This window comes from Rhinopithecus bieti, unplaced genomic scaffold (assembly GCF_001698545.2).
Source record: "Rhinopithecus bieti isolate Rb0 unplaced genomic scaffold, ASM169854v2 scaffold_18477, whole genome shotgun sequence".
Taxonomy (NCBI): Eukaryota; Metazoa; Chordata; class Mammalia; order Primates; family Cercopithecidae; genus Rhinopithecus; species Rhinopithecus bieti.
The window spans coordinates 1,035,965-1,060,732 of NW_016809209.1; the positions used below are offsets into that span (position 1 = coordinate 1,035,965).

Here is a 24,768-nt window from a genome sequence, read left to right on the forward strand (position 1 = left end):
TTAAAGAAAAGGTAAGGAACTTTATTCAGTCAAGAGCCCCTGACCTATGGAAAAGATCGGTTCAATTATGTGAAACATTTTTCATGTGAGAGAAACATAAAAAGAACCAGCTTAGCTTATAAATTAAGCATGGAAAACACAAGATTTTGTTCAGTGAACACAAACTTGCTTTTTTTTTATTATGGTTTGTTGTGGCCAGATAAGGGTGGGAATAGCAGGGGCAATGAGAAAGGAGTTTGGGGTATGAAGAGATAAGGAAGGGGAGAGAGATTTGGTATGTTCTGAGATGATGTTATTAAGAGAAAGTTCTATTCACTTGGACTTTGGACTTCACTATTGACCTCTTCCTCTCCAGAAGTTATCAACTCAGTCTTTGGAGGATCTTTTCCACGGGCACATAGCTCCTCATTCAGTAATGGAAATCAGTGGGGAAATAGGCTTCAAGTTCTAAAACTTCATTTTCCACTCAGCTTTGCTGTAACACTCCACGAATAACATAGGTCCATGTGAGTGCACGGGCAAGACCAGCCTGGGAAGGCTTTATGGGGGAAAATAGCTATCAGCAAATTTTCGAAGGTTTTTTTTCCCCTTTCTTGATTTATCTTATTATAAGACTCATATAACTTCATCATATAAAATTCAACATGTAGAAATATTATGCAGAAAGTGGAAGTCCCCCATAATCCCACCCCCCAGAGATAACTACCATAACAATTTTATGTATACTACAGTTTTCTAAATTTTATTTTGCTATGCATTTACTAACTACCCATTTACTACAAAATGGGATCATATGGTTCATAGTGTTTTTGCAGTGCATTTTTCACGTATCAATATATTGTGGCCATCTTTCCATGTCAGCACACATAGATCTACCTCATTCTTGTTAATGGCTGTATAGTATTCCATTGTATGGAGGTGCCCTAATTTATTTAACCAGTTCCCCATTGGTGGACATTTGGGTTGTTACTAGAAGCTTCTTGTTCTATATCCTATTCCTCTTCTGCCTTTCCTCCAGCACTGACTCATATATTGAAGTCCTTGATGGTTCCCGCGTCCACCCTGAGACTTATGAGTGGGCTAGGAAGATGGCAGTGGATGCCCTGGAATACGATGAATCAGCCGAGGATGCCAATCCTGCAGGAGCCCTTGAAGAAATATTGGAAAACCCAGAGCGACTCAAAGACCTGGACCTTGATGCCTTTGCAGAAGAGCTGGAGAGGCAGGTAAGGAACAGCATGGAAGGCCCGGCAGGAAAACCCATCCCAAGTGGCCAGGTTGGTAGGAGACTTGGGTAGTGAGTGTGCAGAGAAAGCTTGATACTGTTAGTATGGCAGACTTGATCCTCTCATCTCCCTGCCCTGCTCTACCGGATTCCTCAAGGAAGTTTTTGGTCTGCTTGTTAAGGAGCCAGGGGATTCTGAGATTGCCACCATAATTACAAGGGGCAGGAGGGAGTTGGGAGGATGTCAGTACTACAGTTTCCATCTAGGCCCCCTTTCCTCCTTTCTAACAGCACAGCTTTGCGTATATCTGTGGACTCATTGGGGGTTCCGTGAAGCATTTTGATTACAGGACAGTGTTTCATGGCTAAGTTTGAAAACCACCTTTAGTAAATGTTGATGGAAAGAAGAGAAGAAGCCCTGACAGAAACGTACTCCCATCTGGAGAGGCCCGCCCCTTCCACGGGACTCCCTGAGGCTCAGGTTGGGGGGCAGCTGCAAGGCTCTTCTTGGTGGGCTTCTTCCCCAGGGCTATGGTGACAAACACATCACACTCTATGACATCCGGGCAGAGTTGAGCTGTCGATACAAGGACCTCCGGACAGCCTACCGCTCTCCCAACACGGAGGAGATCTTCAATATGTTAACCAAAGAAACACCAGAGACCTTCTACATTGGTAAATTCTGGGGTCGTTTTTTTGTTGGGAGCAGGGGGTGTGTTTACCATGTACATTCAAACCAAGCAGCAGTTCCAGCAGATTGAGGCAGGTTTGTGTTGTACATGGGGAAGACCAGGAGAGCATTTTAAAAGACTGAAGAGTCCTGGACTGGAAATCAAAACTGAATTTAAGGTCAGATGTGCTTCCAATGTGCTGTGGAATCTTCATGCAGTTAGTTTTCTTACAGGTTTATTTTCTCTATCATCAAATCAGGGGAACAGCCAGGCCCAGTGGCTCATGCCTGTAATCCCAGCACTTTGGGAGGCCAAGGCAGGCAGACTGCTTGAGGCCAGGAGTTCGAGACCAGCCTGGGCAACATGAGGAAACCCCCATATCTACTCAAAATACAAAAATTAGCTGGGCGTGGTGGTGGGCACCTGTAATCCCAGCTACTCTGGAGGCTGAGGCAGGAGGATTCCTTGAACCTGGGAGGCAGAGGTTACAGTGAGCTGAGATGGCGCTATTGTACTCCAGCCTAGGCAACAGAGCGAGACTTCGTCTCAAAAAAATAAAGTTCAGGAAGAGTTCCCTCTTCAAGGATGGGAAGGAAGTCAGATATTCTGTCACTTAAAGGCTGGTGGATATAAGTTCTCTCCACATTCTCTGAGCCTGTTCCCCATCCTCTTTCCTTCTTGCAGGAAAGCTCATCATCTGCAATGTCACTGGCATCGCCCACAGGCGTCCCCAGGGTGAGAGCTATGACCAGGCGATCCGCAATGATGAGACAGGGCTGTGGCAGTGCCCATTCTGTCAGCAGGACAATTTCCCTGAACTAAGCGAGGTGTGTGCTGCGGCGTTATCTTGCTCAGTGGATTTTCTTGGTTGAATGATCTCGGTGCCTAGAAGGGAATCAGAAATGAGGGCGTTCTAGATCATGCTCTTACCAAACAAGTACACAAGGAAGGAAGACAGATAGGAAACATACAGGTTTAGCATGAAGTCCCTTCTGAGAAGGCTGACATAGCTGGTCACAGTGGCTCACGCCTATAATCCTAACACTTTGGGAGGCTAAGGTGGGCGGTTCATCTGAGGTCAGGGGTTCGAGACCAGCCTGGCCAAGATGGTGAAACCCCATCTCTACTAAAAATACAAAAATTAGCCAGTTGTGGTGGCACAGGCCTGTAATCCCAGCTACTCAGGAGGCTGAGACAGGAGAATCACTTGAACCGAGGAGGTGGAGGTTGCAGTGAGCCAAGATCATACCACTGTACTACAGCCTGGGCGACAGAATGAGACTTCATCTCAGAAAAGGGAAAAAAAAAAGACTGACATGGAAACTTATTACAGTCACTGGGTCAAAACAAAATGGCAGCCAGGCATGGTGGCACGTACATATAGTGGTTCACACCTGTGCCAGCTACATCGGAGGCTGATTTGGGAGGATTACTTGAGCCCAGGATTTTGAGGCCAGCCTGGGCAACATAGCAAGACCCCATCTCCTTTTTTTAAAAAGGAAGGGGCAGCTGGGCGCGGTGGCTCATGCCTGTAATCCCAGCACTTTGGGAGGCTGAGGCAGGCGGATCACGAGGTCAGGAGATCGAGACCATCCTGGCTAACACGGTGAAACCCCTTCTCTATTAAAAAATACAAAAAATTAGCCAGGTGTGGTGGCAGGTGCCTGTAGTCCCAGCTACTTCGGAGGCCGAGGCAGGAGAATGGTGTTAACCTGGGAGTCGGAGCTTGCAGTGAGCCAAGATTGCGCCACTGCACTCCAGCCTGGGCAACAGAGCAAGACTCTGTCTCAAAAAAAAAAAAAAAAAAGGTATTACCCAGACTTGGGGGCATGCGCTTATAGTCCCAGCTACTCGAGAGGCCAAGGTGGAAGGATCACTTAAGCCTGGGAGATTGAGGCCGCAGTGAACCCTGATTGCACCACTGCACTTAAGCCTGGGCAGAATGATCCTGTCTCAAGAAAAAGAAAAAGATGGCTAGGCGTGGTGGCTCACACCTGTAATCCCAGCACTTTCAGAGGCTTAGGTGGGCAGATCACCTGAGGTCAGGAGTTCGAGACCAGCCTGGCCAACATGGTGAAACCCTGTCTCTACTAAAAATATAAAAATCCACCCGGTGTGGTGGTGCACGCCTGTAATCCCAGCTGCTCAGGAGGCTGAGGCACGAGAATCGGCTTGAACCCGGGAGGCGGAGGTTAGAGTGAGCCAAGATTGTGCCACTGCACTCCAGCCTGGGCAACAGAGCAAGACTCCATCTCAAAGAAAAAGAAAAAGATTCATCTGATGATCCCAGCACTTTGGGAGGCCGAGACGGGCGGATCACGAGGTCAGGAGATCGAGACCATCNACCAGCCTGGCCAACATGGTGAAACCCTGTCTCTACTAAAAATATAAAAATCCACCCGGTGTGGTGGTGCACGCCTGTAATCCCAGCTGCTCAGGAGGCTGAGGCACGAGAATCGGCTTGAACCCGGGAGGCGGAGGTTAGAGTGAGCCAAGATTGTGCCACTGCACTCCAGCCTGGGCAACAGAGCAAGACTCCATCTCAAAGAAAAGAAAAGATTCATCTGATGATCCCAGCACTTTGGGAGGCCGAGACGGGCGGATCACGAGGTCAGGAGATCGAGACCATCCTGGCTAACACGGTGAAACCCCGTCTCTACTGAAAATACAAAAAAACTAGCCGGGCGAGGTGGTGGGCACCTGTAGTCCCAGCTACTCTGGAGGCTGAGGCAGGAGAATAGCGTGAACCCGGGAGGTGGAGCTTGCAGTGAGCTGAGATCCGGCCACTGCACTCCAGCCTGGGCGACAGAGCGAGACTCCGTCTCAAAAAAAAAAAAAAAGATTCATCTGATGGCCAGTGGTGCCAAGCGTCAGCTGTGAGACAAGGGACTTTGTAGATGTTCAAATTCTGTCTTGGCAGATGACTAAGTCATCATTGTATTTTCAGATGATGCTGCAAGGCGTCAGTGGTAAAAGAAATTACAACATCTCTGGGAGTTCTTTTCTGAATAAGTGATCTCTAGAATCTTGATAATCAGGCTCCTCTCCTCATGCCCTCTTTAGGTGTGGAACCACTTTGACAGCGGTTCGTGCCCAGGCCAGGCCATCGGTGTCAAAACACGGCTAGACAATGGTGTCACCGGCTTCATCCCCACCAAATTCCTCAGTGACAAAGTGGTAAAGCGGCCAGAAGAACGAGTGAAGGTAGAGGGCTGACTGTCCTAAGGTCGTAGTGTAATTTTCAGCTGCCCAGATCAGGTTGTCTTTAACTTTGGGCTCTCCCCACCAGAAGTTAGGCTCTGTTCCCAGTGGCTGCTGGTGGGAAGCATTTCAGGGAAGATTTATAACTAGTTGAAAGAAGCTAGGGTGAGAAGCATTTGAATGAGTAGCAGCTTTTGTTCACTGCCTTTGTGAAATTTCAGCAAGTTCCCAGTCCTTTAGGAGAGGGCTCTCTCTTCCTGTGTGGGAAGCTGCAGTTCAGTCCAGAGGGCAGGGCCCAGCATTACATGCTGTGAAACAGAAAGGCTCTGCCTGTTCTCCCAAGACCAGGCAGCAGTGCTGTAGAGGATGGAAAATAATGCATGGCACAGCCCCTGTGCACAGGGAGCCTCTGGATCCTCTAGGCAGAACCAGATAGCAGAAGGAACCTTGAGATGGTGTCTGTGGATGAGGAGGAAATCTCCAGGCTTCCTTACTGTTCTGTTATTTTCCGGCCATATATTATGCACCCACTAGATACCAGCACTGACATCGACATATGTTGTCTCTAATCTCACATGCCGATGGAAATGGAAATACTGTTTTTTGTCAGAGAAATTCATCGTTTTTCAGAATCACCCAGTTAGTGACATAGCTGATACCAGCTCTGCCAAATTCACTGGTTCTGAGTGTTGTGAACCCCTGAGAACTATGACTTAAGAGGGCTGGGGAAAGATAGTTCTAACAAATGAAGCTGGGGAGATTTTTCACAAGGAGGAGAGTGATGCAGAGTGACTGACTTTTGCTACTACTTAGAAGGGCTCATGTCAAGGGTAAGCTACAGAAAACAGCTATTATTTTGCTTTCCCTTCAAAAAGGGAAGTCAGGCCATGCGCGGCAGCTCACACCTATAATCCCAGCACTTCGGGAGGCCAAGGTGGGTGGATCATCACTTGAAGTCAGGAGTTCGAGACCAGCCTGGCCAACATGGTGAAACCTCGTCTCTACAGAAAATATGAAAATTAGCCGGGTGTGGTGGCACGCGCCTGTAATCCCAGCTACTTGGGAGGCTAAGACAGGAGCACCGCTTGAACCCTGTGTGGAGGTTGCAGTGAGCCAAGATCACGCCACTGCACTCTAGCCTGGGAGATGAGTGAGACTGTCTCAAAAAAAGTTGGGGGCTTAGGGGAGTCAACCTTTGATGGCACTTTGGGAGCAGTAACTAGGCGACTTCATTGGAGAAGAGAAGAGTGTCAGGGACAGAGTAGATCCAGCAGGCTCCAGCTGGTTTTCCTGCCCAGAGTGGAGGCATCAATGCAGGGATTCCACGCCAAACTCCCAGTTTGCCATTCAGCAACTGGCTGGCTTTGGGCAAGTCACTTTACACTTTACACCTTTCTGCCTGGACTTTGGTTTTCTCGTGTGTGAAATAGGGCATCGGGCTAGATCATCTTTGTCCCTTCCAGCTCAAATGTTCTGTGGATCTAGGTGGGAATGACTGTTCACTGCCGCATCATGAAGATTGACATTGAGAAGTTCAGTGCAGACCTGACCTGCCGCACTTCAGACCTCATGGACAGGAACAATGAGTGGAAGCTGCCCAAGGACACCTACTATGACTTTGATGCTGAAGCTGCAGACCACAAGCAGGAGGAGGACATGAAGCGGAAGCAGCAGCGGACCAGTGAGTGTGCCTCCTACCATCTCTGTGCACCCTGAATCTTGGCAGTTCTCCCAGTGCAAGATTCAGGCCACAGGATGCACATGTGTCAGTCTCAAGTGGAAGTGGGTACTCAGCTTTGAGGTGCTGAGGCCTGGAGATGTCATGAAAAAGTCATAGGTAGGGCTAGAACCCAGAGTCTTTTGGGTCACATTTGCCTTGTGACTCTTAAGGCCTCATTCTTTCAGTGTCCTAGGAGCCCAGGTAAGCGTCCTTCATATCAGCTAATCCAGGCCCAGAGAAGGTGAAGGAGTCTCACAATCCAATAGTGGGTCAGAAATTAAGCTCAAACAGGGTGGCTCATGGCTGTAGCCCTGCACTTTGGGAGGCCAAGGCAGGAGGAGCACTTGAGCCCAGGAGTTTAAGACCAGCATGGGTAACTTAGTAAGAGCCCATCTCTACAAAAATATTTTAAAAATTAGCCAGGAGGCCGGGCACGGTGGCTCAAGCCTGTAATCCCAGCACTTTGGGAGGCTGAGACGGGTGGATGACGAGGTCAGGAGATTGAGACCATCCTGGCTAACACGGTGAAACCCTATCTCCACTAAAAAATACAAAAAAAAAAAAAAAAACTAGCCAGGTGAGGTGGTGGGCGCCTGTAGTCCCAGCTACTCAGGAGGCTGAGGCAGGAGAATGTCGTAAACCCGGGAGGCAGAGCTTGCAGTGAGCCGAGATCCAGCCACTGCACTCCAGCCTGGGCGACAGAGCGAGACTCTTGTCTCAAAAAAAAAAAAGAAAATTAGCCAGGAGCTGGGTGCAGTGGCTCATGCCTATAATCCCAGCACTTTGGAGGCTGAGGCAGGCAGATCACTTGAGGTCAGGAGTTCAAGACCAACCTGGCCAAAATGGTGAAACCCCCATCTCTGCCAAAAATGTAAAAACTAGCCAGGTGACTGAGGCAGGATAATTGTTTGAACCCAGGAGGGAGAAGTTACAGTGAGCTGAAATTGCACCACTGCACTACAGCGTGGGTGACAGAGTGAGACTGTCCCAAAAAAAAAAAAAAAGGCCAGGCATGGTGGTTCACGCCTGTAACCCCAGCACTTTGGGAGGCTGAGGCAGGCGGGTCGCTTGAGGTCAGGAGTTGAAGACAAGCCTGGCCAAAATGGTGAAACCCTCTCTCTACTAAAAATACAAAAACTAGCCAGGCGTGGGGTGGGCCCCTGTAATCCCAGCTACTGAGGCAGGAGAATTGCTTGAACCCAGGAGGGAGAATTGCAGTAAGCCGAAATTGCACCACTGCATTACAACATGGGTGACGGAGTGAGACACTGTCTCAAAAAAAAAAAAAAAAAAAAAAAATTAGCCAGCCATGGTGATGTGCACCAGCATTCCCAGCTATTTTAGAGGCTGAGACAGGAGGATCGCTTGAGCCCAGGAGTTCGAGGCTACAGTGAGCCATGATTGCGCCACTGGCACTCCAGCCCAGGTGACAGCACCCCAACTCAATAAATAAATAAGAAGTGAAGGCCTGGTTTGTCCTGTTGCTGCTAGCTCCTAGCTTCATCATCCAGTCTGTACTACTTTTCTGCTCTCTTCAGCATATATCAAGAGAGTGATCGCACACCCATCCTTCCATAATATCAATTTCAAGCAAGCAGAAAAGATGATGGAGACCATGGACCAGGGTGATGTGATTATCCGACCAAGCAGCAAGGGTGAGAACCACCTGACAGTGACCTGGAAAGTCAGTGATGGCATCTACCAACACGTGGATGTGCGGGAGGAGGGCAAGGAAAATGCCTTCAGCCTGGGAGCCACTCTGTGGATCAACAGTGAGGTGAGAGCCAGTACCTGCCCTCCTCCCATCCCACTCCTGCTTTCAGAAAGGCGCCGTTCAGGGCACCTTCACCTGACATTAGTAACTCGGGTCATAGGTATTTTAGCTCTGCAGAGCAACAAAATGGGAGGTGGTTTGCAGAATGAGTCATTTGATACCAATTTTGTTTATTTTGTCCCCTCATTTCCTGTCCTCCAAACGTTAAAGTAGTCTACCTAGAGGGAGCTGGTGGAGGAAGAGAAGAAAATACACATGTGTATGCACACACATATATCAAGTTTCTCTTTTCTGTTTTCAGTGAAGAGAAATCTGGTGAATTTTCCTCTTGTTCCCAAGCACTAGGGGAGAATCAAAGCCAGGATTTAAAGGACTTTATGCCCTGTGAGCTAATACGTCTGGACATGACACAGATGGATAAATTGAGGGGACTTTGCTATGGAGTGAGGCTTCAGCAGGACTGAGAAGCCCATCCCCTGCCATGGTTTCTCTTCTGGATGGATTTGATGAAGGGCCAAGAGTCTCAGCTCTGGATATGACACATGAGGCCTTTACCTTCTTCCCACAGGAATTTGAAGATTTGGATGAGATTGTTGCTCGCTATGTCCAGCCCATGGCATCCTTCGCCCGGGACCTTCTAAACCACAAGTATTATCAGGACTGCAGTGGTGGGGACCGCAAGGTGAGCCCAGGTCTCTCTGAGGGATGACACTTTACAGTCACTTAAGGATGTACGCTTTTCCCTTCAGTGTAGGCGACACTCAAGCGGTAAAGGAAGTGTACATCATGTGTGCACCAGACATTATGTACCAAGCATGCTGCTATCCCAACCTCTCCCCCTCATTCTACCCCCAGAAATTAGAGGAGCTGCTCATCAAAACTAAGAAGGAGAAGCCCACCTTCATCCCTTATTTCATCTGTGCCTGCAAGGAACTGCCCGGCAAGTTCCTACTGGGATACCAACCCCGGGGTAAACCCAGGTGAGCACTAGTGCTGAGAAGGTGCTGCCACTGGGGTTCATAGGCAAGTTAGAAGGGAGGGAGAGGCCCGGCGCAGTGCCCTCTCTGGCTCTGCTGGACTGCCTTTCTCCTCTCATCTGTTTAGAACAGAGGTGGAGGTTGGAGGTGGGAAAAGAAGGTGATGATTTAGAGGCAAAAAGGCAAGGATTCACATAAGAAGGGCGCTTTCTTTAACACCGTGAGAAAGGAGTTCCGTTCACCTCCTCTCCCTCCCACAGAGTGACAGGAGTCACCAGACACTCTTCACCTGATTGCAGAAACTGGGGGCCAGTACACTGGTCTCTCCTGTCCACCGCCTGCCTCACCCTCACCAGGGCTTGCACACAGTGGCTCACTGTTGCTGTAATGTGCTCACTCCACCTGCACTGAAACGGTGGTCAGGAGAGCCTGTCTCCTGTTCTGCTCTGTCTCCTGCTCTGCCCCCTTCTGTGTGACTGATAGGCTGGCCTTCCTGAGGAATCCCAGCTAGAGGAATCTGAATCCCTCTAGCACTTACTCTGAACCTAGAGGACAAAGTCCAGTTTCCTTAGACCTGCCTCTTTATGTCTGTGATACAGACTGGTAATCACACTCACCTTCTCTGCCTAAGCCCTGCCCCCATCCTTCCATTTGCCTTTGGCCAGGGCCCTGTGCACTTCTGCTTTTATCCCTGTACTGGCTGCACCTGATGCACAGCTCAGGCTGCATTAGTAGGCGCTCAGTGGCCAGATGACAGGAAGCCCTAGACTCTGGACCGTGTGCCATCTTGGGCGTATCTGGAATATTGTGCTCATTTCTTGAGAAGCCTGTTGACTCACCGGTGTGCTTCCAGAGGCCAGCAGCCAGGGCTAAGTGGGGCTAGAAACTGTGTCCTATGAGGAACAGTTGAGCAAACTGAGCGGGGTGGGGGTTGAGGGGGGAGGGCCTTTAACCAGGACCAGGTGCAGCATGATTGCTTCTGGAGAAAGGAGCTGACTCTCCTTGTGTGGCAGAATTAATAGAAGAGATAGGAGGTAGGTGTCAGCCTAATAGAAATGAGAACTGTGTACTATGTAGCATTATCTGGTTGCCATTGATAGCTGGCCTTTATTGAGCACAACCCAGCTATAGGCATTGTGGAACGTGCTCTGTGCATTCTCATTTATCCTCACGCCCACCCCATAGGTTTAAGTGCTTTGGTCCTCGTTGGACAAATGAAGCAGAGATTCAAGTTTAGTAACTTGGTGCAATGTGTCATATGCGGTGAATGGCAGAGCTGAAACTAGCACTGGAACTAACCTAGAGCCCCTCTTAACTACTATCTGCTACTCTCAGAAGTGTTGAACAAGGGCAGACTACCACCTTCCACAGCCACTGCAGAAAGATGCCTGTTTTGGGGGAGTTGCAATTTGCTGCTCTGGGAGGTCCCTTCCAACCCTGGCAGTATGGGACCTTGGTCTCACTTCACCGGCGGTATCTTGCCTTCATACTGCAGCCCAGTATGGTAGCACAGCCTCCAGCAAGCCTTCCTCCGGCAGCCTGTATGCTGCACACGGGGCCACCGACTCCTTGGCCTTGACTGGTATTCTGCCATGTGCTGCTCACCTCCCTTCACAGGCCTGGGGACTGGCTCTGTCATCTCTCCTTTCCCCTAGCACCCAGAATGGCTACTTCACATGGTGGGCATCTGTTCTGGTTGCTCTCTCATGGTGAGTCCCAAGTGGTTTCTGACGCATGTTTCCTTCTAAAATCCCAGGATAGAATATGTAACGGTGACTCCAGAGGGATTCCGGTACCGGGGCCAGATCTTCCCAACCGTGAATGGACTCTTTAGATGGTTTAAGGATCACTACCAGGATCCTGTACCAGGTGAGTTCTGCTCTTCCTGACTTCAGGGGCCTGGCTGGAGGAACACCTAGGACCTGACTCAAGAGTAGTCCCAGCCTAGGGGACCAGGTGAGAAGTAGGCTGTCACTGCAGCTGTCTTACTCCTCCTGCAGCCTCCCAGCATCAGGAAGTTTATCCATCCACTGTGCCTATGCAGCTTCCCTTCCTCCCTCCACCTACTTCAGTGCCCCCTCCACCCCCTGAATTGGGAAACCAAAATAGGTTTCTGGAGGGATGTAACTAAGTAACCACTTCCTGCAGGCATCACCCCTAGCAGCAGCAGCAGAACCCGGACCCCTGCCTCTATCAATGCTACCCCGGCCAACATCAACCTTGCAGGTGAGGAGCTTGAGCCTGGGACTGGAGGTGGGCATGGTGGAGCTAAAGGGACTTTCACCTCTAACATGCCCCTCCCCGCCTCTGTGTGCTTACAGATCTGACACGGGCGGTGAATGCCCTGCCTCAGAACATGACTTCACAGATGTTCAGTGCCATTGCTGCAGTGACAGGCCAAGGACAGAACCCTAATGCCACCCCAGCCCAGTGGGCCTCCAGCCAGTATGGCTATGGCGGCAGTGGAGGCGGCAGCAGTGCTTATCACGTATGTGACTTGGGGAGGAGGCTGCCTGTGCAGGGTGGGGCCCATAGACTGGCTTCTCACATGGCCCACAAGGGGCTTCACATGCACAGATGGGGCTGCCACAGCCTTGGTAACTGTCTCCAACAGATATTCCTTGTCCTCAGGCCCATTTGAAGGGGAAGAGAGTAAGAGAGGGCATAACGTTTCCATGGGCCTTTGGAATCTTTGGAACCCACAAGCCACTAGAAACTTGACGTGGTCAGGATCAGTGGGCACCACTGTGTGCTCGGTGCCGACCTGCAGACTTCCCACTGCTGGTCAGAAGCACACGCTCAGTGGAGAATCATCTGGAAAGCTTTGCTGAGCCCACCCTTGCGCTTACCCAGAATTCACAGCAAGGCCAAACAAGCCCCACACCCATCCCTATTTAACTCTTCATGCCTCTCCAGGTATTCCCAACGCCAGCCCAGCAGCCAGTGGCCACACCACTAATGACCCCTAGCTACTCCTACACGACCCCAAGCCAGCCCATCACCACCCCTCAGTACCACCAGCTCCAGGCCAGCACCACCCCGCAGTCGGCCCAGGCCCAGCCCCAGCCCTCCTCCAGCTCCCGGCAACGGCAGCAGCAGCCAAAGTAAGTATCTGTATGGTGGCACAGTGCAGGTCAGTGGTAGGGGCAGGTGTTGTCAAGAGGCCGAGAGGCTTAGCGTAGGCAGGTGCTCTGGATCCTCTGAGGGCCCTGATCACGTGATATGCCAGGAACACTTAGTTTCTGGGTGAAGACAGAAGAAGGCAGTGTGGCAGCCAGCTGCTGCTGTATCTGCCTCACCCCAGCAGAGGGGCTGCTGCCCGTAGGTATGAGGTTCCTTTCTGCAAGGGTACAGTGATTGGTGGGAAGACTTCCTTTTAGCAAAGTCCCAATCTCAATTTTTCTTCCCTTCCCAGGTCCAACAGCCATGCAGCCATTGACTGGGGGAAAATGGCAGAGCAGTGGCTGCAGGAAAAGGAGGCAGAACGGCGGAAACAGAAGCAGCGGCTGACACCTCGGCCTTCCCCCAGTCCCATGATCGAAAGCACCCCCATGTCCATTGCTGGCGATGCCACCCCACTCCTGGATGAGATGGATCGGTAGGGGGCCTGCTCCTCGGACTCTGGTTACCTCTGAGGCTGGGAAAGGCCTGGCCTCCCACTGCCTCCCTCCCTGCCCCTCCTTTTCTGTCCATAAAGTGGCGTGAAGTGACGTTCTCTTTGGTGGTCAACCTGGATGGGTGACAGGCTGGATGGCCTTGTGAACTTGAGCTCAGTGTGTGCTAGGCAACAATTCTCCCACTCCAGACCCTCACCGACCACCTGGCCTGGGACCAGGCTGGGAGGGGAGTGTGGCAGGGAGGAGGAAGAGGAGGGTGAGAATGAGTAGAACAGTTTTGATTCTACTCCCTACAAGCCATTTTGAACTTCTGCCCTCACCAGACGCTGGGCTGTGACTGGGACACAAAACTCAGCACATGAGTCTCCCCTGGCTCTTGTGGGGAGAGGGATGCTATTTATTCAGTTTGGGGCAGGAGGGAGAGGAGGGAAAGTATTTCTGACCCTGATGCCAACAGCCGGGTGGCTGTCCAAGCAGGATTGCAGGGGACACAGGGAAGCAGCACTAACCTGCCCAGTCCCTGCCTGACTGCCCTTTCCCCACTGCTGCTGCCACCGCTTCCTGCCTGTCATTTGAATAAACAGTGTTTCTATTGAGCCCTTGCCAAAGCCTCTGTCTCCAACTCTCCAGCTCTTTGAGGGGTGGCTTTCAAAGCAGTGTTTGGAGCTCCAGGGACCACCCTGACTTCCATCAGAGGCAAAGATTCATAGACTAGGCAGCTTCTGCATCAGACTGCCTGGGGCATATCCCTGCTCTGCTTACCAGCCCGGTGACCCTGTGCCAGCTCCTGCTGGCTTTCAACTGGCTTTCTTACCTGTAACATGGAGATAGTGATACCTGCCTCATCAGCTGCTGTGAGGACCAAGGCAGCATGTGCAAGCTCCTTGGCCCAATGCTTGGTACCTCGCAAATGTTACCCGGTATTGTTACACTCGCTCACCCACAGCGCAGCTGCCCCATCCCCCACGCCTGCTGGTCTTCTCTGGCATACGCGAGAAAGGCCACAAGCACATCTGGGTTTCTCAACTTGAGCCTCTGCTGTTCGTCTCCTGCCTTTTCCCAGCTGGGCCTTGGTCTCTGGCAAACTCTCAGCAGTAAGGTGTTCCTGCCCCAGGATAGGGCCCCACTCACCTGCTCCCCTCCAACACACTGGCCCTGGCCTTTTGTCCCTGCCCCACTACATTTTTTGTTCTGAACCTGCCATCCCTGTTTCTGCACAAAGGCTTCATCTCATAGCTCTGTGAGTCAGTGCTGGGAGAGTGGGGCCTCTGGCTCCCTTTCCTCTGCTTGGGGCTCAGCAGAGAAGTCAGAAAAGGCCACTGCTGCCCGGATGTGGCACACTCCCTCCCCTTGCTTTTCTTCATCAAGAGCTGGGGGAAGGGGCCAGCTCTGCCAGGAACTCAAAAGTCAGCTCCCTTCAGCACAAAAGGGCTACAAGGGAGGAGCTGGACCACCAGCTGGGAAGGTCAATCTCTGGTGGTACCTCGAGCACCTTCTGCAGAGCCACTTAGAGGAGGGAAAGGCCAGGCACAGTGGCACAGAGTGGGTTAAAAAGTTCCATTTATTGGGGGTATCACTGCAGACAGTACTGCCTCTCCCAGAAGTGGGTTTCACATAGACCGAGAGTCTCTCCCAGGAGAGAGGGGAAGTCCTCCTTCCCACCCAGATGTACTCTTTCACCTTGTCCTAGGAGGTAGGAGGAAATAGGGCTGTGCCCCTTCCTTTCCCTCCCACCTGCCTTCCCATGGGCTTCCTTTGTGAAAGCTGGATTGCCTTTGAGAAACCCCCGCAGCCCTGAGCCCACCCCTTGCCCCGCAAGAAACAGCCAGGTTGGAGGGAGAGAACAGCAGCAGAGGGCCAGCCACAGGCTCAATGGCATTTATTCTGTACCCTGACCACCCTGGCCTCAACTGAGGTTGGGGTTTAATCCTGGAGATTTTTTCTTGTTTACCTTCCTGGCTTGTGAGGGCTTTGCCCCTGTCTTTTTGGCCTGAACTGTGTTCTCTCTCTTCCTGGGCGATGATGATTCCAGAATATCCTCGCTGGACAGTTCCTCCTGCCCCCGGCCATTGTAACTGTCCTCGCTCTCCAGCTCTTCCCTGCTTTCTGGGCTGGACTCGGACATCCTGGCCAGCTGTCTTGGGCTTAATGATCGGCTCGCGTCTGGCGGGGAAGGCTCCAATTTAACCGGGCTTTTCTTCTTAGTCAACTGGCCTTTCTTGGCTTTTTTTTTCAGCTTTGCCTTCTCATCCATCTCCTCCTCCTTGTCTTTCTCTTTTTCCTTTTTCTTCTTTACCTTCTTGATCACCTTGCTGCCCTGACCCTTCCCTGTGGGGCTCTCAGAGCGCCAGATGGTGATGGGCGCTGCGGAGTCAGGGGTACCAGTGGCCATGCTGGTGCCTAGGTCAGGGGAGGCGGTGGCAGGCCCCACCTGCGTTGGGATGGGGGGCTTGCTTTCCTGCTCCTCCTCTTCCTCTTCTTCATTTAGATCATCTGCCCCACACTCATGGTGGAGGGGATGGTGGATCACCGCCACAGAGACAGGTCTGTAGCTTTTGCACCTGGGAGGAGGGATGATGAGGGAAGTTTGACAGAGTGGGGGCGGGCAGTGCCCTGAAGAGGCCCCTTCCCCATCAGCCCACCGGGGCTCACTCACCAGCCATACCAGAATCGCTCCACATGCTGCTCCTCCGGTGTGAGCTCAAAGCAAGGGGACTCGATGACATGGGAGCAGGTTGGGCCCGCACCCCGGGAGCTGCTGCTGTCCTCTGAGCAGTCCTTCAGCCTGCCACACATGGGACTCTCAGCCCGGCTCCCATCACTCCCCCAGGGACCCAGAGCCAGAAACCTGAGGGACAGTGGGCTTCTGCTGGGCCTGTCCCAGGCCGCCAACAGACCTCCCCATTTATCTTAGAGCAGAGCAACGTGTGCAGAGCTGGGACTGGGCTGGCAGCACCAATTCAAAGCTGAAGAGGCAAACCAAAGGTTGAAGGGGACACCACAATGAAAGTTGGGACCTGCTCTGCCATGGGGCCCCAAGGGGGCGGGCCCTCACCTAGAATTACAGTTGCAGTGGTTGACAGAGCGTAGGTGCAGGCTGTGGCAGACACAGTCAGAGGCGAAGGGGTAGATGATGTGCCCAGTGCACTGCTTGTGTTTCCAGCAGCACTTGTCAGGCTCCTTGCAGTCACCTGAGGGGGCAGGGGTCTGGGTCATCAGCAGCAGCCGCAGACCTCTGGGTCTTCCCACAGCTCAAGCTAAAACCTCACCAAATTCACCTACCACCACCAGCTGTCCCCACCCCAAGAAGTGTTTCTGCTTCAGTAGTAGTAACTTGGTCCCAGAGTAACCCCAGGTCCCAGCAAAATGTCTGGTTCCATGTCTGATACACAGGAGACCCTCACCAAGCCCCCTGCAGTCCTGTGATTCCGTTACTTCTGTCCTCTCCCTCCAGTGGGAGGCTTCCACTGGCTCCTGCCTGCCCTTCTTCACCCAGCTACCCACAATGAGTGGTGGCCCTGCTCCACAAGGCACCTGGTAGGAGAAGGCCCTCCTGCCATGGCACCCCGGAGCCCCAGGAGCAGCAGAGCCTCAGCATCCTCAGTTCCTACACCTGCCCTGGCCCGCTCTGATCTCTCACAGCCTGGCCAGGATCTAAGGCCCGCATCATGCTCCTTAGCTTCTGTCTCATCCTTCCCTCCCCTCTTCCCCTCCTCCCTTCTCCTTCAAGCCCCTTTTCTCCTCCCGCCTGACACCTTTCTCACTCCCCTCCCTTCCCATGCCCGCTTCTTGATCCTTTCCCTGTTCTTCACACAGCACCTTCCCACACTCTCCCCACTGCCTAGAGTGCCAGGCTTTTGAATGACCCACCCCCAGCCTAGGCACCCTTTTAGGCAGCACAGAGACCACATCCCCTTTCCCAGGGCACAGGAAGAAGCTGCTGGGGTGAGAATTTGGGGTTAGGGGAAAGACCTGGAGAAAGGCACTTCTCCACCTCTGGCACTCAGCTCAATGCCAGTCCTGAAGACAGGAGAATTTCCCCAGTCCCCAGTCTACCACCACTGCCTCACCTCTGACCCTGCCTAAGGCCCTGATCTACCACTGGCTGTCCCCTCTCAAAGGTAAGCCCATGAGGCAACTCTGCGCCTCTCACAGCCCAGAATCTCACTCACCAGGCAGAGGACAAGGGACCTTACCTCGGATTCCCCCGCACCCCTAGGGGAGGGAGGGAGCTGACACTAGCCTGGGGTGCTGTGGCTGGCTTACCCTCAAACAGGCCATGAAAGGGCCGGGCGCGGTGGCTCAAGCCTGTAATCCCAGCACTTTGGGAGGCCGAGACAGGCGGATCACAAGGTCAGGAGATCGAGACCATCCTGGTTAACACAGTGAAACCCTGTCTCCACTAAAAAATACAAAAAACTAGCCGGGCGAGGTGGCGGGCGCCTGTAGTCCCAGCTACTTAGGAGGCTGAGGCAGGAGAATGGCATAAACCCAGGAGGCAGAGCTTGCGGTGAGCTGAGATCCGGCCACTGCACTCCAGCCCGGGTGACAGAGCAAGACTCCGTCTCAAAAAAAAAAAAAAAGGCCATGAGGACTGTGCCTTTGCCAGTGCCCACGAGGAGAGGAACTAGGGTGAGACCTCATACTGGTCACCAGCCAGCAATGAGCCCAGGCTGTGGTGTGAGTCCAAGTGGCCTCACAGTGCAGCAGCTTGGCCTGAGGCTTACCCACATTTCTCCCTCCTTCCCTTTCCCACACAAGGCTGTGAAGTCCTGGGTCCTCACTACACTGCTGACCCATGGGTGATCTGTGTCTTTCTCCTCCCCTCTTGTATCCTTTATACCCCGGGAAGATGAGAAAGGCATTGGTGTGTGGCAGGACCCTGAAACTTCACCACCACCTCGGTCTTCCTCAGCACTGCTGAGCTGGGACAAAGGGCAGCATAGTGGCAAATCGCCCTGAACTTGTAGTCAGGCCTGAGCCCAAGTCATGGGTCTCTCACTTACTAGCTGGGTGGCCTAGGGCAAATTCCTTTACTTCTCTGAGCCTTTAGTTTCCTTATCCACAAAATGGGATGGTGGTCATACCTATTTTGCAGGGTTGTTGGGCGTACTCAATTCACATATGTCAAAGATACTTATGTGCCATACAGTTCTATACAAATGATGGGGTGATTGTGGCCTTGAGAAAGGGGTCCCCTCTGGCATCTGTAGGGGATGGGTTGAAGATGGGGCAGCTTCAGGACCAAACACTTCCCTCCCTCCCTGCCTCAGGATCAAGCTTCCACCAGGTATCAGCTTTCCCAGGTGAGGGGTGATGGGGACCCCCCTGGGTCAAAGGTCTCCTGGACCCACCTTCAGAGAAGGTAGACACATCAGTGCTGGACGCCACACCAGCCAGCAGATGTCCTCTCTCCCAGCTGGGTAACCTGTTTACATCTGAGAGAGCACAGAGTGGTAGTGGCGGCAGCAGCCCCCTCCCTGTGCCATTTATTCACCAAACATACCCCGAGAAGTTCCACATGTCAGGCCCCTGGAGATGCAGAGATAAAACAACAGTCCCTGCTCTTGAGGGGTTGCGGGGTTGGAGGGGTGAGGGGGAGGGAAGAGGGACACAGGAGGTTCATGACAGTAGTGTGATACAGATGCTGACAGGGAAATGGTAGCACAGGACAAGGGCCACCTACCAGGACTGGAAAGGAGGACAGGGGACTATGGAAGACTTCTTAGAAGGGGCATCACTAGAGTTAGAGTGATGAATAGGAGCCAGCCAGGGTCTAGGCAAGGAGGGACAGCTCCAGAAACTGTCCCAGGGTGTGTGGAGCCTGGACAGAGGATGACCCTGAGCAGACCTCCAACTGGGGTGGCAGCTCCCCATCAGCAGCCACAAGATAGAGTCTGCCCCTTTGCCTTTCCTTCCCACAACTAGCTTTGTCCCTTGAGGCACTGGACTTCAGGTCTGCTTAAGGAAGGGAAACTGATTGCTTGGCGTCTTCAGCAAGCCTTCAGTGGCACTTGGTCATCCTCCTACAAGTCTCTGATCAGCTCCTCCTCTTGTTTTCCACAGCACAGCAAATACTCAAAATTTGTTAAATGAACAAAAGAGTGAATGAATGACTTTAAGCACTTCCTGGAAACTCCTGCAACCACTGGTTCTCTCAGCAGATAATTTCACTGCCATTATCTGTGGACACTCCAACCCTCATCAACTTTGCTTGCCTGGGAAAGGGGTGTCCCTCCTTTCTCATGCCCAAAGCATCTAGATTTTAGGTCCCAGCCAGAATTGACACCTTCTCCTTCTTTACTGGCTTCTTTTTTCCCCCCTTACAGGCTATAAACATCATAAAACAAAACACTCTGTCAATCCTGTTTCTCCTACCATTGCATATACCCCTTTCAATCCAAATTGATTCACTCATTCATTTAGAGGACATATGTTGGGTGGCTTCACTCAGCACTAGAAAAGAGGCCAAGTCCCTACCTTCAGTGAGCTCAGTGTCTCCACCTTTCTTCTCTTCCAGCCATCTGCAACATGGCAGCCATCCGCCCCCCAATCTGAATAGCTTTGGCAAAGGCCACCAGCAGTTTCCCAGTAGCCAAACCCAGTGGGCTTCTTATCTCACTTGACCCTGTTTTTTGTTTTTTGTTTTGTTTTGTTTCTTGTTTTTGTTTGTTTTGTTTTGAGATGGAGTCTCGCTCTGTCGCCCAGGCTGGAGTGCAGTGGTGCGATCTTGGCTCACTGCACCCTCCGCCTCCCAGGTTCAAGCAATTCTCCTGCCTCAGCCTCCTGAGTAGCTGGGATTACAGGTGCGTGCCACCACACCTGGCTAATTTTTGTGTTTTTAGTAGAGACGGTGTTTCACCATGTTGGACAAGCTGGTCTCGAACTCCCGACCTCATGGTCTGCCCTCCTTGGCCTCCCAAAGTGTTAGGATTACAGGCGTGAGCCACCGCGCCCAGCCTCACTTGACCCGGTTGACCAATGAATCTCCTTCTTCTGCAAACTGTTCCTTGGACTTCCATGGCAGACCTCATCTTTCTCTTCCTTCTCTAACCAGCTATTTAGTTCTTCCCTGTCTCCTTTGTTATCTCCTCTTGTTTTGCTGTACACCTTAAATTGGTGATTACCAGACTTGGTCACCTCCTCAGAAGACTCTACAAAAGCATGTCCTGGATAATTTCATCAACTTCCATGTTTTCAACATCCACCAATGAAATGACATAAATCTGTAATCCCATCATTTTGGGAGTCTGAGGCGAGATCACAAGCCCAGGAGTTCGAGACCAGCCTGGGCAACATGGCAAAACCCCATCTCTACAAAAAATACAAAAATTAGCTGGCTTAGTGGTGCACACCTGTAGTCCCAGCTACTCAGGAGACTGAGGTGGGAGGATCACCTGAGTCCAGGGAGGTCAAGGCCGCAGTGAGCCGTGATCGCACCATTGCACTGTGGCCTGGGCAACAGGGTAAGACCCTGTCTCAACTAAAATATATGCCTTTGATTCTAAATCCCCACCACAGCCCCATTCTATGGATGAGAACAGAGACTTAGAGAGGATAAGTAAGTTGTCCAAAGATACATGTTAATAGATGGCAGAAGTAGGATTCAAACCCAGGTCTTCCTGATTCCATAGCCTATGCTCTTTCAGCCCTATCTACTTACTGTTGGCTGGGGACACACCCCTGTAAACAAAGGCCATTCTGTATGTGAAGCTCCACAACCAAACCTTAAAACCACATTCTGCTTGAGTGAGCTGGCGAGGCAGAGGTTGCAGTGAGCTGAGAGCACCACAGCACTCCAGCCTGGGAGACAGAGACTCTGTCTTACAAAATAGCTGGGCGCGGTGGCTCACACCTATAATCCCAGAACTTTGGGAGGTTGAGGCAGGTGGATCACGAGGTCAGGAGATGGAGACCATCCTGGCTAACACAGTGAAACCCCGTCTCTACGAAAAAAATACAAAAAACTAGCCGGGCGAGGTGGCGGGCGCCTGTAGTCCCAGCTACTTGGGAGGCTGAGGCAGGAGAATGGCATAAACCCGGGAGGCGGAGCTTGCATTGAGCTGAGATCCAGCCACTGCACTCCAGTCTGGGCGACAGAGTGAGACTCTGTCTCAACCAAAAAAAAAAAAAAAAAAAAACCTCGTCTCTACTAAAAATACAAAAAATTAGCCGAGTGTGGTGGTGGGCACCTGTAATACCCGCTACTCACGAGGCTGAGGCAGGAGAATGGTGTGAACCCAGGAGGCGGAGCTTGCAGTGAGCCGAGATCGCGCACTGCACTCCAGCCTGGGCTACAGAGCGAGACTCTGTCTAAAAAAAAAATTAAAATTAAAATTAAAAAATAAAATAATAAATCACATTCAGCTCCATAGGCAAAATCTCTCCTACCAGGCTGGGTGCAGTGGTTCATGCCTGTAATCCCAGAACTTTGGGAGGCCGAGGTGGGCGGATCACTTGAGGTCAGGAGTTTGAGACCAGCATGGCCAACATTGTGAAATCCCATCTCTACTAAAAATCCAAAAATCGGCCAGGCGTGGTGGCGCGCACCTGTAGTCCCAGCTGCTCTGGAGGCTGAGGCAGGAGAATTTCCTGAACCCCAGAGGTGTAGGTTGCAGTGAGCCGATATCGTGCTACTGCACTCCAGGCTGGGTGGCAGAGTGAGACAGCGGGAAGGACAGGTTTTTTTTTTGAGGCACAGTCACTTCCTACTACACCTGCTTTTTAGCTCCAACACAGCCAATTCCTCACCCTCTGGTTTTATTCAATCCGGACTCCACAGCCTCCCTCATCCACCCTGGACCCTAAAGTCTTGCTGCTGGGGCCTCAGCCAGGGTGAGGAACCAAAACTCCTTTGCCTTGCTGTTTCAGGAGCCACCATGAAAGAGGCACACATGGCCGGGCGCGGTGGCTCACGCCTGTAATCCCAGCACTTTGGGAGGCCGAGGTCGGCGGATCACAAGATCAGGAGTTCAAGACCAGCCTGACCAACATGGTGAAACCCTGTCTCTACTAAAAATACAAAAAAAAAAAAAAAAAAATAGCTGGGTGTGGTGGCACGCGCCTGTAATCCCAGCTACTCAGGAGGCTGAGGCAGGAGACTTGCTTGAACCCGGGAGGCGGAGTTTGCAGTGAGCCGAGATTTCGCCACTGCACTCCAGCCTGGGCAACAGAGCGAGACTCCGTCTCAGAAAAAAAAAAAAAGCATACATGCAGGGTCAGAGCCTGTTTACTCTCCACTGACTAGATCCCCCAGAGCTCGGACACCCATCAGCTCTGTTTGTGAAGGAGAGGAGCGGAGGAGGGACAAAGGGGGAGACGAATTTAGTAACTCTCTTCAGAGCTGAGAAAAGCAACCTGCTCTTTAGTTCCAGAGGACAGGAGAGCTCTGACCTGCAGCAGTCCAGAAGTCCTGCAGCAGGAGTGACTGACAACACACACAATGAATGAGGAGGGTGATAGGGTGAAAGAAAGTGGGAGACTTATGGCGTCTTTCCCCGTGAAGCGTTATCGGCGCACAGAGGCCTAACTCCAGACTCACAGGTTATGCTCATCTGTACAGAATCCTCCCTGTCCTGCAGGGCCGAGGAGCTCTCCTCGCCCTCGAGGCACTGGGGGTGGGCACCAGAGCAGCCGAAAAGAGTAGGGCGGGAAGGGAGAGAAGGAGAAGGAAGGGAAGAAACTAGGAAAGGAAGGAGGGAAGAGGAGGAAGCAAGGGAGGGCCAGTGCGCCCGCGTCTCCTTGGAAATGGCTCTCTGGCCTCGCCCCCGCGGAGGCAATTGTGATGCCACGCGTGGAACCCTCAGTCTCCCTGGTCCACCCTCAGGGTCGATGGAACCGCCCGCTCCCGCCCAGGCGTCCGGGTGGGCGCTGGTCCATGGGCTCCAGCGAAGGCCGGCGCTTCAAGGGCAGCGGCCTGCGCCCGGTGCCACCCAGTCCGATAGCCGAAGAGTTACAGCTCTGACTGAAGCCAGACTTCCCGCCCAACCTGCGGGCGACCCAGTAGGGCCTCAAGCCCCCAGTCCTCAATCATTGGCCCGCGACTCGACGCGAGCCCGCCCCCGGCCCTAGCTCCGCCCCGGCCCAGCGCTGGGCCCCGCCTCCCTCGTTGGTTTGCCTGCCTCCCGCGTGCGCCGCTCGGGGTCTGCCAGCCGGGCCGCGCCCTCTGCCCAGCCCCTGCCCAGCCCCTGCTAAGCCCCTGCCCCGCCCCTCTTACCGCAGCACCGGCTCTCATCCCACGAGCGGACCTTGGGCTCGGTCTTTTCCTTAGTCCATCTTTCAATTGTGAGTGTCGTCCTGACCCACATAGCTCGCCGGCCAGGTCTTCGTCTCTACAGGACTCTTCCGTGAAGTCCAACCCTGAGCCTCAGCCCGGCCGAGCCCTCGGCCCAGCCGTGAACTCCAGTCTCGGCTTAGCCCCCGCCTAGCCCCTAACCCCGCCTCATGCTGGCGCAGCCCCCGCCCGCCTCCCCCACTCCGCTCCAGGCTGCGTAGTCTTCCCAGCCCGGGTCTCAGCGTCAGCCGCGTTCTTCATCCGGGGCCTCCCGGCGCCTCGCAGGCCCCTCTTTGTTCCCCCTGTAACCCTAGGATTTCCCCTTTATCTCAGACCTTGACCTTACAGGCCCAGCTTTCACCACCCATCTGTGGTTCCAACTTGCAGTCCAAGCCCCAGATTTTAACCCTGCCTCCAGATCGTAGCCCCAATTCTTAAGCGTTACAACGAGCCTTGCCCCCAGCCCCATTCTTAGCCCCGCCCTGGTCATTCTCTAAACCGCACACTCCCGCCCCGCTCCCTGCCCCGCCGACCCTTGGGAACCCAGCCGCAGCCCCACCTCTGCCCGCCGGCGAGCGAGCGAACCCCATCTCTACAAAAAATACAAAAATTAGTTAGCTTAGTGGCGCGCACTTGTAGTCCCAGCTACTTGGGAGGCTGAGGTGGGAGGATCACCTGAACCCAGGGAGGTCCTGGCGTCGCCATCTCCACTCCACCGTCCGGGCTTCGAGGTCCCTCCGGCTCTGGTGGAGCCCAGGCTTCCCCTCTCTCCGCCCACAGACCTCTCCCAAGGCCTAACTCCACTAGAGAACAGGGCAGGCTGCATTCATTGGAACCTCATCCCAGTGACACCCCTCACACCCTCAGGTACAACACTCTGCGCATGTATATATCACAGAACACACAGAAAATCTACTCACCACACACATACAACATGCACACGGAACACAGAACTCCCATACCCGGTGCAGCACAAACACCACACCTGGTCTGTGGTGCTGGCTTCACACACATCTGTTAACAGGGAAGGCAAGGGTGAGGAGCCCAGTGCTGTGAGGGAACAGAAATGGAAAAAATAATGACAGGAGAGTGTGAAAAGAAGTTTTGGCCACATCGCTGACATTCCATGAACCACACCCCTCCAATTCTCTTGGCACCAGCTTCCAAAGCCAGGATGGAGAGGAGGGGAAAGGATGGGGTCCACACCTTGTTTTTTCCACCATCATCCAGGGGCTCTGCTGCTGCTGCTGTTGCTCTGCCTGATCCCCACCTTCACTTTTCTCCAGACCCAAGTCCGGAGTGGGTAGGGC

At 52.7% G+C, this 24,768-nt stretch overlaps 2 protein-coding genes across 10 annotated transcripts in view; one reads left to right on the top strand and one right to left on the bottom strand.

Moving 5' to 3' along the window:
- The window catches only part of SUPT6H (SPT6 homolog, histone chaperone and transcription elongation factor), a 42,225-nt gene extending 28,444 nt beyond the window's left edge, over positions 1-13,781 (top strand). For both annotated transcript variants that reach the window (XM_017888865.1, XM_017888866.1), the window contains exons 25-37: positions 1,019-1,226; positions 1,753-1,900; positions 2,581-2,723; positions 4,960-5,100; positions 6,583-6,778; positions 8,356-8,594; positions 9,160-9,273; positions 9,447-9,571; positions 11,325-11,437; positions 11,717-11,794; positions 11,890-12,056; positions 12,485-12,672; positions 12,984-13,781. In XM_017888865.1, the coding sequence (XP_017744354.1) occupies positions 1,019-1,226; positions 1,753-1,900; positions 2,581-2,723; positions 4,960-5,100; positions 6,583-6,778; positions 8,356-8,594; positions 9,160-9,273; positions 9,447-9,571; positions 11,325-11,437; positions 11,717-11,794; positions 11,890-12,056; positions 12,485-12,672; positions 12,984-13,170 (2,047 nt within the window). In that variant the 3' untranslated portion in view covers positions 13,171-13,781. The remainder of the gene's footprint in view (positions 1-1,018; positions 1,227-1,752; positions 1,901-2,580; positions 2,724-4,959; positions 5,101-6,582; positions 6,779-8,355; positions 8,595-9,159; positions 9,274-9,446; positions 9,572-11,324; positions 11,438-11,716; positions 11,795-11,889; positions 12,057-12,484; positions 12,673-12,983) is intronic.
- Positions 13,782-15,047: 1,266 nt separating this feature from the next.
- On the bottom strand, positions 15,048-23,734 carry PROCA1 (protein interacting with cyclin A1). 8 transcript variants are annotated; one of them, XM_017888877.1, is made up of 5 exons: positions 23,402-23,712; positions 18,540-18,623; positions 16,241-16,376; positions 15,842-15,970; positions 15,048-15,746 (listed from the first exon to the last, which is right to left on the bottom strand). In XM_017888877.1, exons 1-5 carry the CDS (start codon positions 23,490-23,492, stop codon positions 15,092-15,094), a joined length of 1,095 nt encoding a protein of 364 aa, XP_017744366.1. In that variant the 5' UTR covers positions 23,493-23,712; the 3' UTR covers positions 15,048-15,091. The 8 variants fall into 8 exon arrangements, with proteins under 8 accessions (XP_017744366.1, XP_017744365.1, XP_017744364.1 ...); XM_017888876.1 differs by having other exon boundaries at positions 15,851-16,033; XM_017888875.1 differs by having other exon boundaries at positions 15,842-16,033.
- Positions 23,735-24,768: the final 1,034 nt, after the last annotated feature.